The sequence below is a fragment of the Orbicella franksi genome, chromosome 2 (assembly GCF_964199315.1).
Source record: "Orbicella franksi chromosome 2, jaOrbFran1.1, whole genome shotgun sequence".
Taxonomy (NCBI): domain Eukaryota; kingdom Metazoa; phylum Cnidaria; class Anthozoa; order Scleractinia; family Merulinidae; genus Orbicella; species Orbicella franksi.
Genome location: NC_138146.1, coordinates 10,480,930 through 10,498,581, shown reverse-complemented (window position 1 = coordinate 10,498,581; position 17,652 = coordinate 10,480,930). Strand labels below are relative to the sequence as shown.

Genomic DNA, 17,652 nt, shown 5'->3' with positions numbered 1-17,652 from the left:
TTCATTTTCAGAGGAGAAACTGAGCTTTAACTTAACCCCGGCTGTCAAATATTTCAGTGCTGCTGTCACGGCTTAGTGCCCACATCACAGTTTTGGCGGCAATTCTCACGGCCCGAATGATTTCAAATTTCTTTTATGTTACAGCTATAAGAGTTGTATTTTTTAATCGCTACGTATTTGTTGAGAAAATCAGAAGCTAAACTCCAGAATACCCGGCCACTTATTAGCATCTCATTGAATAAGAATAGCAACCCATTTAGTTATACTATTAGTAGCCGGCGCGCCAAGGACGACTAGAGGGCGAATTTCGCTGGTCGCCAGAGCTTACGCAGAACTCTGGAACAAGTAGCAGGGACTTGTCCCAGAAAATCAAGCTAGTTTGAATTCATGGGACTAGTCGCAGGGACCAAATTTTAGTTCCTGCGACTAGATTTTGTGGTAAAAATGGTCGGTTCACATGATGGGACTTGTCCCCCTGACTAGTTGCAGGGACTAGGTTGCAGGGCTTTTAATTCCCAAAAAAAATCTCTTGCAAGCCTTGTGTGCCTATGTTTTTACATTGCAGACTCCTCAATTCAGTTTGTGACATCTTGTGTGTCTGTTGTGGTGATTTAGGACATTACCCAAACAATACCTTTCATCTGGTAGATTACTTGTGGTCTTTCGATGTACTGTCATCATTTAAGAAAAATAAGATTTTTTTTCCAGGGCTTAAAGGGTTTAGAGTAGACTCCTGCCTGTGAATGCAGATGTATTTCCAGCTGAAATATGTCTGCATTTGAAAGCTACTCCAGAGTCAGAGCATGAAAATTTTCTAAGTATCGAAACATCGAGGTTTTATAGTAAGCCCAGGCTCAAAAATTTCCTCAACCACAAAGCTAAAATAATACTTGGAATCGTTTGACATTGCTAAACAAAGATATACTGTTCTAAGAAGAATTAAATGAGTTATTCTGGGGAATTTCTACAATAATTTCAGACTGCCAGGTATCTAGTTTTAAGTTGTAGATGTGGAGCGGTTTCACTCCATCACTTCTTGTTAGACATTTTGAATCTCGGGGGGAGGGGGGGGCACTCCCATATGAAAAGGTTGGGGATGCTTGTCGGAAAATTTGAATTAAACCCCCAAAGGATACCAATCTGAGCGTGGCTTGCGCTTTATTTGATTCCTTAAAGACACTACTTAAAACAGAAAAGGAGTTCGCACTAGTAGACCGGATTCGAGAAACCTTCGGAAATCGAGCCTAAAAAGGAAATAAGAGCATTTTTTTAAATTACTATTTCCCTTGAGTGCACCCAAAAAGGTACTTTGACAGCTGAAAATACTGGCGTTTCATCCTGAACACCCTAAGTGAGACCAAAGCCTTTGATTTATACCCCTAAGCGAGACAACAAGCATCCCCAACCTTTTCATATGGGAGCCTCACCCCTGGTTTGGAACATTCTGTTGACAGAAGGCTTTTAGAGTCATTTGCACCATGTAAAGTTGGTTATATTCAAGAGATAGAAGGTGAAATGATTTTTTTTGATTGTAAGAAAAAGACATGATTCTTTCTTGGCGATTTGATTGTGAGAGAAGAATTCAGGGTTTTTTTCACAAACCTTTGTGATACTAGTGGCTAGCATATTGGAGTTTGGCAGCTATCAAGATTGATTGATTAAAAGCTCCAGACAAATTTTTAAACCCAAGAAATGTCTTTCAGTAAATGATCTCTTGACATATACATGTACACAATTATGCGTTAATAAAAAAAACATGCAGTGAAAAAGAAAAGAGAAAGAAACTTTGCTATCTATGGGATTTGGACTTGCTTAGCATGCTTGAGGATCCAACTTCTTGTTTCTAGTAGCAAACTGTGTTCCATAGGACAGCACTGATATTTAAGCTAGTCTTTCATGTATCTTGTTTGGAACCTGAGAGTGACATTATAGCATTTGTGAAAAAGCTTGAAGATGTCCAATTGATAATACAAAGAAAGTGTTAATAAGGCCACTGGTCGTATCTACGAACATCAAATGATGTCATCTCTTTAGGTAGATGAAACATAATTCTTGCTACTCAATCAATACAACACAATCCTTACAATACAATCCTTTAATTACCCATGCAACATTTAGTAGTAGTGAAAACTTGTTAAACCATGTGCATGCTAAAAAAAAATGGAAACAATAAAATTAAACTTGACTAATACTAATACAAGCAATAAAGCTTTACAAAGTTGTTTTTCTATTATCAGAGAACAGATGCATGCAGACGCCACTTTTCCTCGTTCGGAAAATAAAGTTTGGTGGAATGTGAATGTGTGGAGAAATTAATGGATTCTTTATCATAAAACAAATACACAAGCCTCAACTGTGCTCTGTTCTGTTGAAAAGCAACAGCAGCACTTAAGAAGCTGTAGAGCACTCCAGAAGTAGGGAGAAACACTTGACTATGTCTGGTGTTTCCCCCTACACTTTTTTCGTGCTCTACTACAACAGAACAGAACACAGTCGAGGCTTGTTTATTGTTACCAATGGGATATTTTTTGGGTTCAAAAAGTAGTTTTATTAGTGCAGAGCGCACTATTGGGATGGTTTGGGGGTTGACGTTCCTGAAGCACTATGGCAATAAGGTGTAAACTTCATTGTTTGTATAATTAATTAATTTCAATTAATTAATTAGGCCTGTAGCAAGGGGGTAGGATGGGGTAGGTACTTGTGAGCACTACATAAGATGGGTGGTGCATGTACCTACCTTACTTCTATGAGTACTTCAAAAAGCTATATATTTGTTTCAGAAAGCCCCTTGCTCTCCTTGTAGTACTTTTCTCTTTAGAACGAAACCAATATTATTTTGCTCTAAACGCATGCGCAGATTAATAAGCGTTAGTGTCAACTACATATATCAGGTGGAAGATACATTTCATCCAAGACCACACACTGACGTTGAGTGCTTTTCCTTGTGGTAGAACTCTAATAAGTCATATGCGCGTGTTCTAGCATTGTTAGCACGATACAAGGATGTTACTGTGACTGCGTGTCTTGGAATTACGCCTAACTTGGTTCAAGAAATATCATCTATTGTTTCCAAACTACGCTAATGCGTTTATTTCATCCTTTAATTGTCTCCATCAAAGAGACCGAAATGTTCATACCCGCAGCCAAAACTCTGCTGAGTAAGTGGCGTTAAAACTTGTCAAATTGAACAAAGAAAACCAGGAAACTGCTCAAATATTGCTGCAGACTCTGTGGCACCTACTGAAAGCATAAATTTTATCAGTCTTTGAGGGGAATCGTTCACCGATGAAGGATATAATCTTGGTCAAGTGGCGTTGTTTACTTTCAATACCTCTCGTTGAAACACCCCTCAGTTGTATTAATTGATATTAGTGTGTATTTTAAATGTAAGTGGTTTTATTGTTACCACCAAAGGTGGAAACAGAACATGCTGTCCTGTGACAATTTGATAATTAGATTAGTTCATGTTTATCGGTCAAAAGAAAATTGGCGTTTTAAATAAAGCAAATCTTCCTCTTCCATTTCTTCATTCAACATTCAACTTTCTTAATTTATCTCCAGCTGTGAAGAGAATACAAGCACATCTTCCATGTGTTTTCGAGAAAACAGGACTTTCAGTTTTGTGAGGAAAACAAAAGTATCAGGTTACAAATGTTTATGTGAAGAGTAAAATTGTCAGTGACAGCAACACTGAAATATTTGACAGCCGAGTTTAAGTTGAAGCTCAGTTTTTCCTCTGAAAATGAAGCGAAAAACCCAGCAATCACTGTTCAGTACCAGGGATAAATTGAAAAGAAATAGAGATGGCACAAACAAAGGTCATGTTGTTTACTTTCAAAAATATAATTAAAATTAGTTCTTTTATCTCTAGTAAATGTTCGTGTAATTTAATTAGTTCTTTAAACACAATGACATGCAACCCAGTGCTTGGCTGGCACATGGAGGATTTTCGAGAACAGATAACTGCAAAGATTTCTTTCAACAAAAGAAACAAACTTTGCAAGATGTTGCCCAATCTTTAAACTCGTAAATATTGAAAGTAAGATATAAAACTGGTGAGCTTATCGAGCAGGGAAGTATGAATAAATACATGCACTATTCAAGGCTTCATTATAAAGCGAAACATTTGCAAAATATGTCAAGTTTAAGTTTGATTGTAATAATTTTAACACTTTTGAAATCATGATCGAAAAAACCCAAACTACCGCAAAGATTCAAAACATTGATGATGGTCCACACGCTTAATCAGAAAAAATTCTGAACTTAAATCAGCGGGAAACTTCACCAAGTATTACAGGCTTGCGCTTGCAACAGTTACTAATCACAAGCTTCATCACGTTCAATGAATTCCACCCCTAGCACTGTGTTAAAGCCATTCAAAACTGGTCTTTTAACAAAATAAATGTCAAAGCTCAATCTAGTACCTTCAATGCCAGCAAAACTCGTTTCTCGTTTGGCGTTCTCATCTGTTTTTATACACGTGATTGACCACAAAATGAGAACGTTTTTGACGTTTTTGATATTGTGAAGGTGAATTAATCAACATGACACGAGCATGGGACAAAGAAAAATTCTGAGTCCCCGACAGGAATCGAACCCGTGACCTCCTGAACACCGGGCGGGTGCTCTATCCACTGAGCTACAAGAACTCATGGAGAGCAAGGTCATTTAGCTGAGTTCATACATGACAGGTCTCCTGCATACTGCTAGGATCAACACTATCGAAGTCATCGTGAGTAGTGATAAGTTAATAAAGATGGTGAATTTCAAGCTCGGTATTGAAATGTGAAGGTGAATTAATCACCTTTCAAATTTGATATGGATGACAATGATTAACCTGTTCAACTAACATGATACATTACATGTATGTTTTTCTCGGTGAAATTGCTTTTCTTTAACAAAAGAACAGAACCATGATTGCTTAAAATACACTGAAATGCACTTTATAGAGCCCCAATTTCAAAATTTTTCCAGGGGGCTCCCGGACCCCCAGTAAAAGGTTGCGGTCGTCCCCCCCCCCCCCTCCACGTGGCTCCAATAAAACCACTCCACATCTTTTTATCGGCATTGTCCACTGCCTAGTCAAAGTTATTCTCCCTCTACTTCAAATTTGCGGGAAAACCCTGGTTGAAATCTATTTTCAATTATGTAATAAATAATTATTTATAATTTATAAAATAATTTTAACAGAGAGCGAATTCAGCCACCTAAAGGGTGGGAGGGGTGGTGGCCTCATGGTTGGTGTGCTCGTCTGTGGATCAAGCGGTCCAGGTTCAAGCCGTGGCCGTGGACATTGCGTTGTGTTCTTGAGCAAGACACTTATTCTCACAGTGCCTCTCTCAACCCCTGCTTGTATAAATGAGTACTGGCAAACTTAATGCTGGGGGTAACCCTTCAATGGACTAGCATCCCATCCAGGGGGGAGTAGAAACACTCCTAGTCACTTAATGCTACAGAAACCGAAATAAGCTCCGGCCTGTTAGGCCACTTGGTCTGTGCAGACTTGAGCTTTATCTAAAGGGTGTCAATAAGCAACCATTGGACATCAGAACCCATGCATCAAAGGATGTTTATTTTCCTGTTTTTCACTGCTGTACCAAGAAGAACTCCACAATGATCAATTCCTCTTCTCTTCCTATTCAACTAACTTTTCTACATTCATCCAATTCATCTATGAGCTGGTTCACAGGAGCCTTTGAATTTTCCATTTAAGCAGCACTTTTGACAGCTAATGGATTAAGATGATTAAAAATAGAGAATTTCATAATGGTAGTAAGCTTTGATACAATAACTGCCTTGTTTCCAAGAGTTCCTCCTTTTCTGGAGTGAGCTTCTCATCAGAGTTGGTGCCCATAGTTTTGTGGGCCTATAAAAAGCACTGGAAAATAAGAAGACAACCTAACCAATTAACCCATATAGCAAGGGATTCTGTAGTAAAGTGCAAACAAGTGAAGTCTGCTTGCACAAAACTAGGGGCAAGAGCAAAAAAGACAGAGTCAGAGGTACCTTTGTTGATATATTTTGCTCTTGACCCAATTTTTACATGGCGAGAATGCTGAGTGTTTGTAGAAGAATGCTTGCTACACAAGTTTGCTTCAAACTCTTTGCTGAAGAAGTGCACAACACATAGAAACATGGTTGGGGATACATTTCATTTCAGTTCCTGAATTTCAAATGGTGCACATCAGTAGGAATGTTAATAGAGTTTATTTTCATTTCCATTATCATAATTGTTATTATTAATTGAGGACTAATAGCCTAAAGAGCCTCTGATGCACTATTCAGCAACTCATCACAAAGTAGACCTTTATGGATTATGTGATATTGAACATGTCTCAAGTTATTTTCGATGGAGGCATGTAGATTGCACTTAAAGCTTGGTAGCATCTACTCCTTGCAATTTTCAAATACCGCATCATCCACCCGTGTTTGAGTTTGCCACTCTTTCCCTGGTGAAGCCAGTAGGCTGATTTAGCAAGAGAACGGGAACGTCACTTGACGACGGCGCGCACGGTACAAATACCCAAATATGGTCAGATGACGACTGCAGGGCACGCGAAATAACCTAGATTCTGTTCTAATTTGACCATATTTGGGTATTTGTACTGCGCGCGCCGTCGTTAAGTGACGTTCCCATTCTCTTGCTAAATCAGCCTAGTAACTTAAACCTGACATAACTAATTGATGGTCACTGAAAGCAATGAGTAATTGACAACTAATCAATGACCAAAAATTTTGAGGTCAGTGATTATCCGTTGATGCTATTGATTACTCATGATTACCTGTTGATTGTTAATTATATTGTTATGCTGCACATCTGCTACAATTTTAGGCAATTCTTTTTTATTATTAAGGAATGTTTTGTGACAATAATAATAGGAAATGAGAAATTGGGCTTGCAAGTTTAAATGGGGAGAGTGACTGAATTTGTAGGAAACCAAAATTAAAGGTACCAAAAAGGAAAGGCTTAGAAGGTCAAGTTGTCCTTCTCAGTCTCTTTCTCATTTCTGATGCTGTGGTTTGCACTGGGACATATACTTTAATTTCTTTATTTTCGATTTGGTTGGTAGGTAGGTAGGTAGGTAGGTAGGTAAGACTATATTTTACGAGGGTAACATTTGACAGTATTAAAACTGATAACCTAATGGCCCTCAAATATTAAAATTTTAGAAAAAGAAAGAAATAGTACAATCATAACAATATTAAAAATAATTAAAATAAAATAATTAAGCCTACATACATCTTAAAATATTTATAAAATGTGATTATTTACAAATTTTAAAAAAATTTACAGGAATAGTTTGCTAAGAATTTGATTATCTAAAATTATTTTAAAACGGGAGCGTTTAAAATTTTTTACACTGGTACTCTGTTTGATGTCCACGCTTAATTTGTTCCATTCTTTTGTGGCTCGCACAGCAAACGCTCGACCCCCTTCAGTAATTCTCTTAAATCGCGGGCACATTAAGTTTATATTACAAAAATGGGTTGATCTATTATGAGTGTCAGAGTTTCTGACATGGTTTGTGTATCTGGGAGATTGCATGTAAGATGGTATGGTTTGTGTATCTGGGAGATTACATGTAAGATGACTAATCTATGTCATCAATGACTAATCAGTGCGATCAATGACTAATCAGTGCAATCAATGACTAATCAATGACTGAAAATTTTGTGGCCTGTCGATTATTCATCAATTACCGGTACTCATCACTCATTGGCAATACCCATTACCCATTGATTACTCATTAATTTCATTGATGTCAATGATCAGTTACATCTGGAACTAATAAAAGAAATGCACTGTTTCTGGTGTTATAAAGAATCATTTAATTTATTCTTCCACCAGTTGCTCCACAGTTAAAAGGCTTGACTTGCAGCTTTCTAATAGAGGCAGCACTTTTAAGTGCTGCTTCTCTATAAGTTAAAACTTCTCGTAATATTCCAATTTTTGTTTAAAATGTAGATGGTGGTATAGCCCGGCTTCGAGTGTATGGCCTTGCAGTCAAGGATTGGACCCAGATGATCATGACTAACAAGGAGGTCAGCTTTTTAGTGTACAACCTGTAAACAGTTAGTGTGCTGGACAAAACTGTTCTGGATAGACGTTTTACAACAAAAAATTAAAACAAGCTAAGTGATGCAAATAATTTTGCAATTGTGTTAAACTGTATTTAATTCTACACCTGGAAAATTATTTTTGAGTAGATCACACAAGTGAGACTTGCGTTACAGTGTAGCCAACTGTTGGTAACTGAATCACAAAAGTATGCAAAATCATGTGATTTCTGAGAAAAAAAGTACCATATGAAGTGTTGTTTTGCGAAGAACATCGTTACGTGTTTATGGATTGTTTTGTCAATAATTTGACTAGAAAGCATGAGACAGACTTTACCACTTATTTGCCCACTGAAATGCGATACTGTCTTCAGACATTGACCTTCTTTAAAATCTTCTTGCCACAAGATCACTCTTCCAACTGTTTTGAAGATGGCGGCCTTTAGTTCGTGCTTCATACAAACCGCAATTGCACAAATTGCTGTTGTGTCAAAGCATTGTCCGCCAAGAACCTCAGACAATCCTATTTGTACTTTTTGGAAACATGCCAGACCTGTTTCTGGGCTCATCTACCAGGAGCTTGCCATTTTTTGCATTTTCTTACCATAAGACTTTGTTTGGTTTGGCTTGTTTGCCTTGTGGCCCTTCGGTGGTAGCACCACAACCTGAATCTTTGATTCACTAAACCGCTGATGTATCACAGTACTATTGTGCTGTTTGGATGGATTATTACTCCCCATGCATCTCATCGAGTACATGACAAAAAATCCACAAACACGCAATGATCTTCTTCACACGACAACCCTGATGTACTAGGATGTTGATGAGAAACACAACTATTTCTCTTAGAAATCGTGCGATTTTTTGTACTTTTGTGACTTGCAGTTAGCAAATTTAGATATGTTGTAACTCAAGTCCTCCTTGCGTAATCCATATAAAAATAATTTTCCATGTGTGGAATTTATTAAGGTTTAAGACAGTCATAAAATGATTAGCATAACTTTCCTTGCTTTAATTTTTTTGTCGAAAAAATGTCAATCCAGAACAGTTTTGTCTAGCGTACTACTGGATGAGGTTTTTGTGATATCCAGAATAATCAAGGTCGAGGTAGGGGTTATCAGCCGAAGCCGAATGCTGAGGCTGATAACCCTTACCGAGAACTTGATTATTCTGGATATCACAAAAACCAAATGTAACAATTGTTTTGTTATACATTGAAGGAAAAAAATGGAAGTCATGTTTTTGCTTCTTCACTGACGGCAAGCAACACAAAGCACGCAAACTTGATTACCCGTGACCTTGAGTGTCTTGTTGACATGATTATTGTGTAATCTGCAGAGATGATGTCACAGGCGCTGATTTCAAAAATTCACTGTACACTTTCGACCAATCAGAAAAGAGATAGTGAGTTCAATGTATAATAATAATAATTATTTAGAGAAACTATATAATAACCACACTAGCTTTTTGACCAGTGGATTGCAAAAGCCAGCCAGCCATGGGTGGTAGTGGTGGATCAGATTATGCAAATTAGAGTTGGCTGATGGCATGTTAACCTTACCATCAGAATTCTGCTCCTTTGCGGGTGCACATGTTGTTGGACATCCCTAGGACGTGGTAGGTAACTGCAAGTGTTGCACTTAAAATGGAACTGCTAGTTCAAATATTATAACAGTACTAAAATAAAAATGGTTGTTAAGACTTCCTGTTAATATGTTGATTATGGAAAGTGTTTAGGACAGCTTGTTTTAATTGTGTGTTAAAATATCTGGTTCATTTGTTGGTTGGGAAAATTGTCAACCTCAGTTGTCTGGGCAAAATTCACACAACAGTGATGTAGATGCTGCAAAGGACACTAGGAAAGGGTAACAAAAAGGTTGGTTTATAACTGTCAACTGTCTTGCAGTGTTGCTGAACAGGTTTTAAATAACCTTTCTGCTGTGAGCATTAAGTCCAGAGAAAAGATCTCTGGGAAAGACCACTGTCAGAATCATTATTTTCAGTTATAGAAGCTTGGCCAATCCTATGGTAAATTTTTCCTCTTTAAAACCTTTGTGTTAGATTTGTGCATTGTTTAACATGTTAAGTTTGGAAAAAATTACAAGTACTAATGGTGCTGTGATTTAAAGTTAAGATCAGCTTGTTATGTCGATAAACAGCTAATGTTGCTGTTTACGCGCAGATGATGTATTAAAAAAATGATCATGTCAGGGCACGATTTGGAAAATGTTAAATAAGCGCCCACCTCCCTCGATTAAGTGCCCCCCCGTCTTCTCCTAAATTTAAAATAATTCGAGGATTTACACTATATATCAATAGAAAGTTTATAAAATGGACAATCTGATAAAATTGTATTCTGTTTTGCTGATTGCTTTCCTGAAGCGGCAGAAGCCGTTAACACTCAGCCCAATTTTCGTTTTTCCATCGGTCCAGAAGTCTCAAAATGAGCTATATGTAAGTCAAAAATCATTTTGGATTCTTGTTTTTGAGAGTATTTTAACACTTAATAAATAATTCCCGCCTTCTCAGGACTCCCGCTTCCCACCCATTCCCTCTCCTGCTTCCTACCCTTTCCTCTCCCGCCTCCCGCCCCCTATTCTCCCGGGCTCCCACCCCGCTATCCCCCCACTACATGTATATGATCTCCATATTCAGCCATTTGCCGCGAAAAGGTCACTGAGGAGTCCAACCTTTTGGGGATTATGACACCTTGTTGTTTTATTAACTTTTATTTACAATATTTTAATATTTGAATTTTTGAATTTTTTCAAATATTTTTGAGGGATTATGAATATTGCATAAGCACACATGGTCATCAGTCGTGTTGAGGATTTGAGGATTTTATGAAACCTGATAACCTCTCCCCCGATGAGAGTTAATAGTAAATGAGGATGGTGAAAACTCGCCTGATAAGAGTTAACAGTTAATGAAGACAGTGAAAACTTGAGAGGTAATTGGATCGTCGCATCTACAAAATGGCAGACAAGATGATATTTGAAATGTAAACTGCATTTGCTTCTAGTAAAATCCCTTACAAACAGCTCAAACAGACCCAGGAACACTGGTAAATAACAGTGCATTTATTTTACGTGAATGTAAATGATTGTGTTGTTGCCGAAAGTGTTCGCGTCCCTGTGCTTTGAGATAGCGAGAAGATTTTTGTGAACCCAAATCGAATGGGGGCTTTAAAATTGTCTAAAATTGTCTAGAATTGTTCTTTAGTTTTTAAATTAAGCAGTGATGCAGTGAATAAAATCCCAACATGCGGTGTTGCAGTGATCTCAAACCCTTCAGTGAATGTTGTTTGTGTTTTCACACTATGGTGTTGGGTGAAATCAAGTTATTTGCAGTGCTGTGGTTAGTTGTTTGATGTTTCTCAGACGTAAATTTAGCATGCAAACTTCGTTAATCACTGCTAATTTATGACAAGCAAGAACCTAGAAAAATACAGACCAACACTGTCTAGTTAATCTTCAAAAATATATGCTTCCCAATCCAAAGCTGTTTTCATTTCATAACTTGACAAGTAACTTTACCTCTACCATGATGCACCCACCCATCTCAGCCTCCGAGAGACACATGAAAACCATGAGCAAGGACAGAGAGGTTAAGGGTCGATCTGCACTGAGGATGAAATCTTCTTTTGTCCATGGCAAATCCAAAAGAATGTCCAACTCGACAAAAATTATTTGCCCTGGCACATCCACACTGTCTGTTTACAGCCTGTCACTTTACTTATTTTTTGCTTTCAATCAACTCATAAGTCTACAAGCATTTGCTCTTCTTCTTTGGTCCATTTTCCATAGGATTTCAGTTTGGCCACCGTGGCCTGTGAACTGCAGGTGATCTCCTCTGTGTCACTCTGGCTATGATTTGTGAACATCATCTAATAATTACTACGGCATCAGCACAAAAAAATTTGTATCACTGACACTGGGCAAGTTGGGCATGAGCCCACAGGCACTCCAGTTGTTAGGATTTAATTTGAAATAAAAAGGATAATCCAAGCGCATAGCTTGTTCAGTTGAATGTGATCATTTGCGGTATCTGATTGCGATACATAGAACAAGAGGTCAGAAAGAACTGGAACTTGTTGGTGACGTCTGTCACAAAAACGAAAAAAAGTAACACAGACAAAAAGTTTCTTGAGTCTGCGAAGCAGGACAGTGGCTCCTTTGATAAATTTGGCCGAGTCAAAATATTTTGTCCTTGCAGGGCAAACCATCTGCACTGAGAAAAGTTATGCGTTGAGAGATTTTTTAGCTAAAACAAACAGTTCTGTCGTATTAATTTGGTATTGACTGCATAGTTTTTTTTAGCTGATTTTCAGGCATCAACAGTATTAACATGTAAGCAATGAAAAGTGTTGTAACATGTTTATATTGCAGAAAATTGTTAACGCCGCCTGAGACAACAGAAAGCTAACCAAGGGAAAAGTTTGATTTACCCTGTGATCAGGTGCTAGGCATGGTTTAGGTCAGTAATATCTTGCACCCCATGGTATCCAGATTGTGTCAATCCCATTTGGTCACATGGGAAAAAAGTAAGGGCCGATGTGCAGTAGCAGACAAAATTGCAATGGTCCATGACAAAATCTAAGGATAAATTTCGTCATGACAATTTTTGTCTTGTCTGTTGCATCTGCATTGACTGTGGTGATAGTCATTAAATTCTGACAACACTGTCAATATAGTATTTTTTGCAACACTTGTGAGAAACAGCCAAGATGCAAAATTTATACCATTAAAACCTTTTTTGAGAAATGACTGAGAAGTAAACAAAATTTTGTTTATTTAAACGATTTTGTCCAGTTTTTACCCTGGACAAATTTTGTCGGCTGTCATGTACATAGATATAAACACTGGACCTTTATAGATTGTTCACTTCCATTGCATTACAACCATTGTTGACTTAGTTAATGCTTTATTTATGTTTCTTGGCTGGCCGCTCTAAGTGTTTTGTCATTGTAGATATCATATTTCTGACCACATTTCAGTCTATTCGGAGTCACATGTTTCAGGAGTCATTCATAGTTTAACTCGGAGTATTTGGAGCTATAAAGTTGTACTTTAACTTCCAGCACCGCACAAATTCAGGCATTCAGCCCACAACAGAGGCAGCACAAATCCTTTTCATTCTTCACCTTAACTCCTCTTATTCAATTTTAACTAGAGTTTACAAAGCAAGGGTAGGAGGCAAAACCTCCAAGTTCCACACGATGACTCTTTTTTGCGCTCTGTTTACATTTTACATGAAGGGCGATCTGGCCTGGGTGCAAAACTGTATCTTAGCAACATGCTGAGCATGCTCAATAAGAACTTGACATGATTCATGCAGAGTCTTTTCTCGGTACAAAGCATATGTACCGTAAGAAGAGGCTCTGCTAGCAGGGTGCCCTGGGAATGGGAGTTAACATACCCCAACACCTGAAAGGGTTGTTATTTTTGGAGTACAAAGCATATGTACAGTAAGAAAAGGCTCTGCTTGCAGGGCGGGTTGTAAGTTACATGACAGTTTGTTAATATCAGTCGCAAAAAGAAAATTGCACGAACGCTGCCGAACTGCCCTTTGTTTAAGCGAATTATCGCTTGATACACCGTGAAATTTCACTCGAACTTTTGTGCGAACTTTGGTCAAAAAGTCGCAGGAACAAAGAACGAAATTCGTGCATTTCGCTTGCGTTACTTTTGCACAATACTGTATGCCTGACATCTACTACTATTACATAACGACCGAGTTTGATTACGTGAAACGTGACTCTGGCCTTGGAGTTGCTGTGTTACAATGGTTTGAATTTACCGTCAAACCTGTATTAAGTGGACAGCCTCAGGACCCTTGCTAGTGTCCGCTTAATACAGGGTGTCCCACTGAAAACAGGTTCCCTTAGTATTCGTTTTAAAAAAGGTCATATTAATATGCGCAATTAAAAAAGGCCTTGAAAGGGTCAAATACCATTCCCATAAAGGTACATTAACTATGGAATACTGTATTTCCATAAACAATGACAAGTAACTCTATGTGATCATTTGATGAAGGGAGGATTTTTATTGTAATAGAGAATAGTATTTCCTGTTTGTTTTAGATGGGACAGCTCTTCTGTCCACAGGCAGCACAAGGTCACAATGTGAGGAGTTATCATTTTTTTAAATCTTTATGCAAACATTCAGCGAAAACATGACATACTACAGCCGACATCTACTTAACAATTAAAACATATCTCAGCTTGGCTAACCAAATGCACCCATGCCTCATAACCTACGATTGTGTGTGGCTGTATACATATAGTGAAGGCAAAATACATGTACATGATTGCTGGTGGACACCTATGCACAACTTTGTTGTGCAACATAGTGGCCATAGTCCACTAATAGTTTGACAGAGACATGTGGCCTTGGTTTACAGCATACATTTTTGATATTGGATATCCATGTTAAAGCCAACTGACATCTGTCAAAACATGGTATCTGCTGACCAGTATTACATGACCATATCACAGGCTCAAGTTTAGAGCTAATATAGGTTAGGTTTTTTTTTAAGTTGACTGCAGCCCATGTGCTGGCTTTCCATTGGATTGCAGGCTCAACCCAGGTTAACTAATTGTAATCAGGAGCCCCTCCTTTAGGCTTGGCTAAATCTTTATATTATTTTTAAGTTTCCTTCTCGAACAATGTGATTATAATTTCTAAGGAAACAAATGCAAGTCAACTCTAATCTGGTAATTTATTTCACTTTTAAATATCTAAAATATGAAGTACATTCATATTCAAACTGAAGCGAAGAGCGGTACGTACTCAAAACTGTAACAATACATGTATACTCCAAATGACAGCTTTGCAGTCAACTGATTGCTGAATGAATTCATCAGTGACTTGAACAATTAATTCCTCGAATTCCATCCAAATTTAAAGCAATAAAATATATTATTATCTTGTTTCCAGAAGTCTTGAGAGGGGTGTCACCTTCTAAGTCTGTTTTTGTTTTGTTTTTGTTTTTTTTGTTTTTGTTTTTTTGGGGGGGAGGGGGGGTTGGTTTTGTTTTTTTGTGGCATTGTCTTTGAATTCCTGGTCACCAAAGGAGAAATTTTACACTTGCACTGAAGGTTTAATGCAATGAATGTTGGCTTATAAAAGTATATTGGCTCCTGTATAACCTGGACTGAACGCATGTCAAATCTATATGTAGTTAAATAGTAGTTAAAACTACTATTTCTTACGTTCCAGTTAGTAAAATTTGAAAGCAAGTAAACAACTCGATATTTAAAGGTAAATGAGCGTAACTGAAGGTATAACCCATGTGGAGTGAAGAGGATTGAAGGGAATGACACAGAATGAAAACAAGAATCCACATGGGACTGTGACTGGAGGGAGCAAAATCCTTTCTGTTGTTCAAGTTGATGCTGGTTGTAATTCAATGTAATAAACTCAAAACTCCCAAATAGCAAAAAAAGAGAAGCAGTTTGCATCCCCCACCTTCTAATTATAAGCTGTTTAGCCATGTCTGCATCTTTAAGAATCCATTCGCTACAGATTCAAGTCAGATTCAAGTTTCAACCATATCACCAGCACTTCACCTTCCAGCATAATGGGAGTATCTGTGACCATGTTGACCTTTAGGACTTTACTCTTCCCCCTATGGATCTTAAGGCCCAAATGTGCTGAGGCATCTGTAACAGTGCTGGCCTTTTCCTGCATCTGATGTAGAGTGTGCGAAAGAAGGGCCAGGTCATCAGCATAGTCCAAGTTGTCCAACTGCTTCCAAAGTGTCCACTGGATGCCATTTTGCCCTTGGGCTGTAGATGTCTTCATTACCCAGTCCATCATCAGAAGAAACATAACTGGCAACAGCAGGCATCCTTGCCTCACTCCAGTTCTTACCTCAAAGGCATCAGTGAGTTGCTGTCCATGGATCACCCTGCAGGTCATCCCTTTGTACGAGTTTCTGATGATATTGGTTATTTTCTTTGGTGTTCCATAGTGTCTCAGTACATGTAGCTTCAGAGGGTCTGCCGGTCCACGCTGTCAAATGCTTTTTCATAGTCCACAAAGTTGATATAAAGAGGTGAATTCCACTCCAGGGACTGCTCCAGGATGATACGCAGTGTGGCGATGGCTTTATTCCGAACTTATCGCAGATTCTTTCGTATGAAGCTTCATCATAGGGATTATTGTGTTGATTGAAGGCGGGATCCCTCGGTAAAGTGCTTATGCTTTGAATGCCTCCCATCTGGAACAAAATTCACCTGACCGTGAATACACATGGAATTTATAAAAAGCTCTTATTTGTGGGGGCAGAGGTAGACCGCTGTCAAAGATTTCGTGAGAAATTCCACAACCTTGTGTGGCACAGAAAACAGCAAAGTTGAGTTGTTGAGGCCAATGTTGTATGTGTGGACCTCCTAGGCACTGTTTTGATTCTGCCGCAGAGGTGTGTTTGAGTCTGGTTTTTTGGAATACCATATGTCGTGGAATTTTGTCACAAGTATCTGTCGGGCGTCACGTAGATTTTCATGTGGTCACTGAAGATTTTCTTATGGCTTGGCGCTGCTTCCGTGAAATTTACAGGCAGGATTGGCAATGCTGCTTTTGTTTTCATGGGCGACAATTTATAAGGAAAGCCTGCCATGCCGAGAGGTTGCTTCGGTTTTTCGTGACCCATCACACCGGTTTTTTCGTGACCCATCACTCCTAGTGCAGTTTGCATTCACTTGCTCCAAAATTTTCTGTGAAAACCAAAAACACTCTGGAATGAAGTAGGGCTGTCTTTGAAAAATATTTCCACCTTCACATTGTGCTTTTCATCAAATTCAACTTGTACAACAAACTGGTTTCTGTCTGTATTCGGAAACTGACCAGCAAACCGGGTCCATGCCTTTGTCTTTGCAATGCTTGCTTTGATTTTTGCCTCTGGCATTTCCATCTATTTTTGGATTGTCTTGTTAGATTCCATTTTGAAGATGTTATATTTGTACAATATGTTCTTCGATGGTTGTCCTCACAATTGTCACACAAAAGAACGGGGGAACTGTCCACTTTGACGAGCCGATCCCAAAAGCACATTTCATAAAACCTCTGGTGTTGCCTTGCCAGTTCATGGCATAAAGTAAAAAAAGCAGGACAAATATCTTTCAAAGAGTCTGGTGAAATGCTTGCCTCTATACCTCAGGGGCATTATACTGTTGAGAGCCTCATAAAAGAGCTAGCAATAAGTTTAAAATAAAATAATAATGACGCAAAATTAGAATTAAAAACGAATAAACCCCATTCTGTTTTAAAAGTAACAAGAGGAAATCCAACCTTGCAAAAACAAATTTTATTTAGTCATGCTTTGGCCAGTTTGATTGGCACCAATATAATATTAGGTGTGTTAACTTAATGTCAAAAAGCTAAACAGCCCATCCACTTACTTTATTCACTGTGATCTGATTGACAAAACCAAAAAATGATATTTTTTATGCCACCACTGCGGTTCTCCTCTTTCTTTATTCTTGCTAATTTTTGGCTTGTTTTGGCTTTGTTCAGCCAGACCTTTTCTGCCGCGTCCCATGTTTTTGTATACAGATGTCTGTGTTTAATTGGGTTGTCGAATTGCAAGCAG

At 38.3% G+C, this 17,652-nt stretch overlaps 1 protein-coding gene across 4 annotated transcripts in view; it reads left to right on the top strand.

Moving 5' to 3' along the window:
- The window catches only part of LOC145479998 (allantoicase-like), a 192,597-nt gene that overhangs the window by 99,643 nt on the left and 75,302 nt on the right, over nt 1–17,652 (top strand). For all 4 annotated transcript variants that reach the window (XM_081458484.1, XM_081458487.1, XM_081458486.1 and 1 more), the window contains one exon: nt 7,967–8,043. In XM_081458484.1, the coding sequence (XP_081314610.1) occupies nt 7,967–8,043 (77 nt within the window). The remainder of the gene's footprint in view (nt 1–7,966; nt 8,044–17,652) is intronic.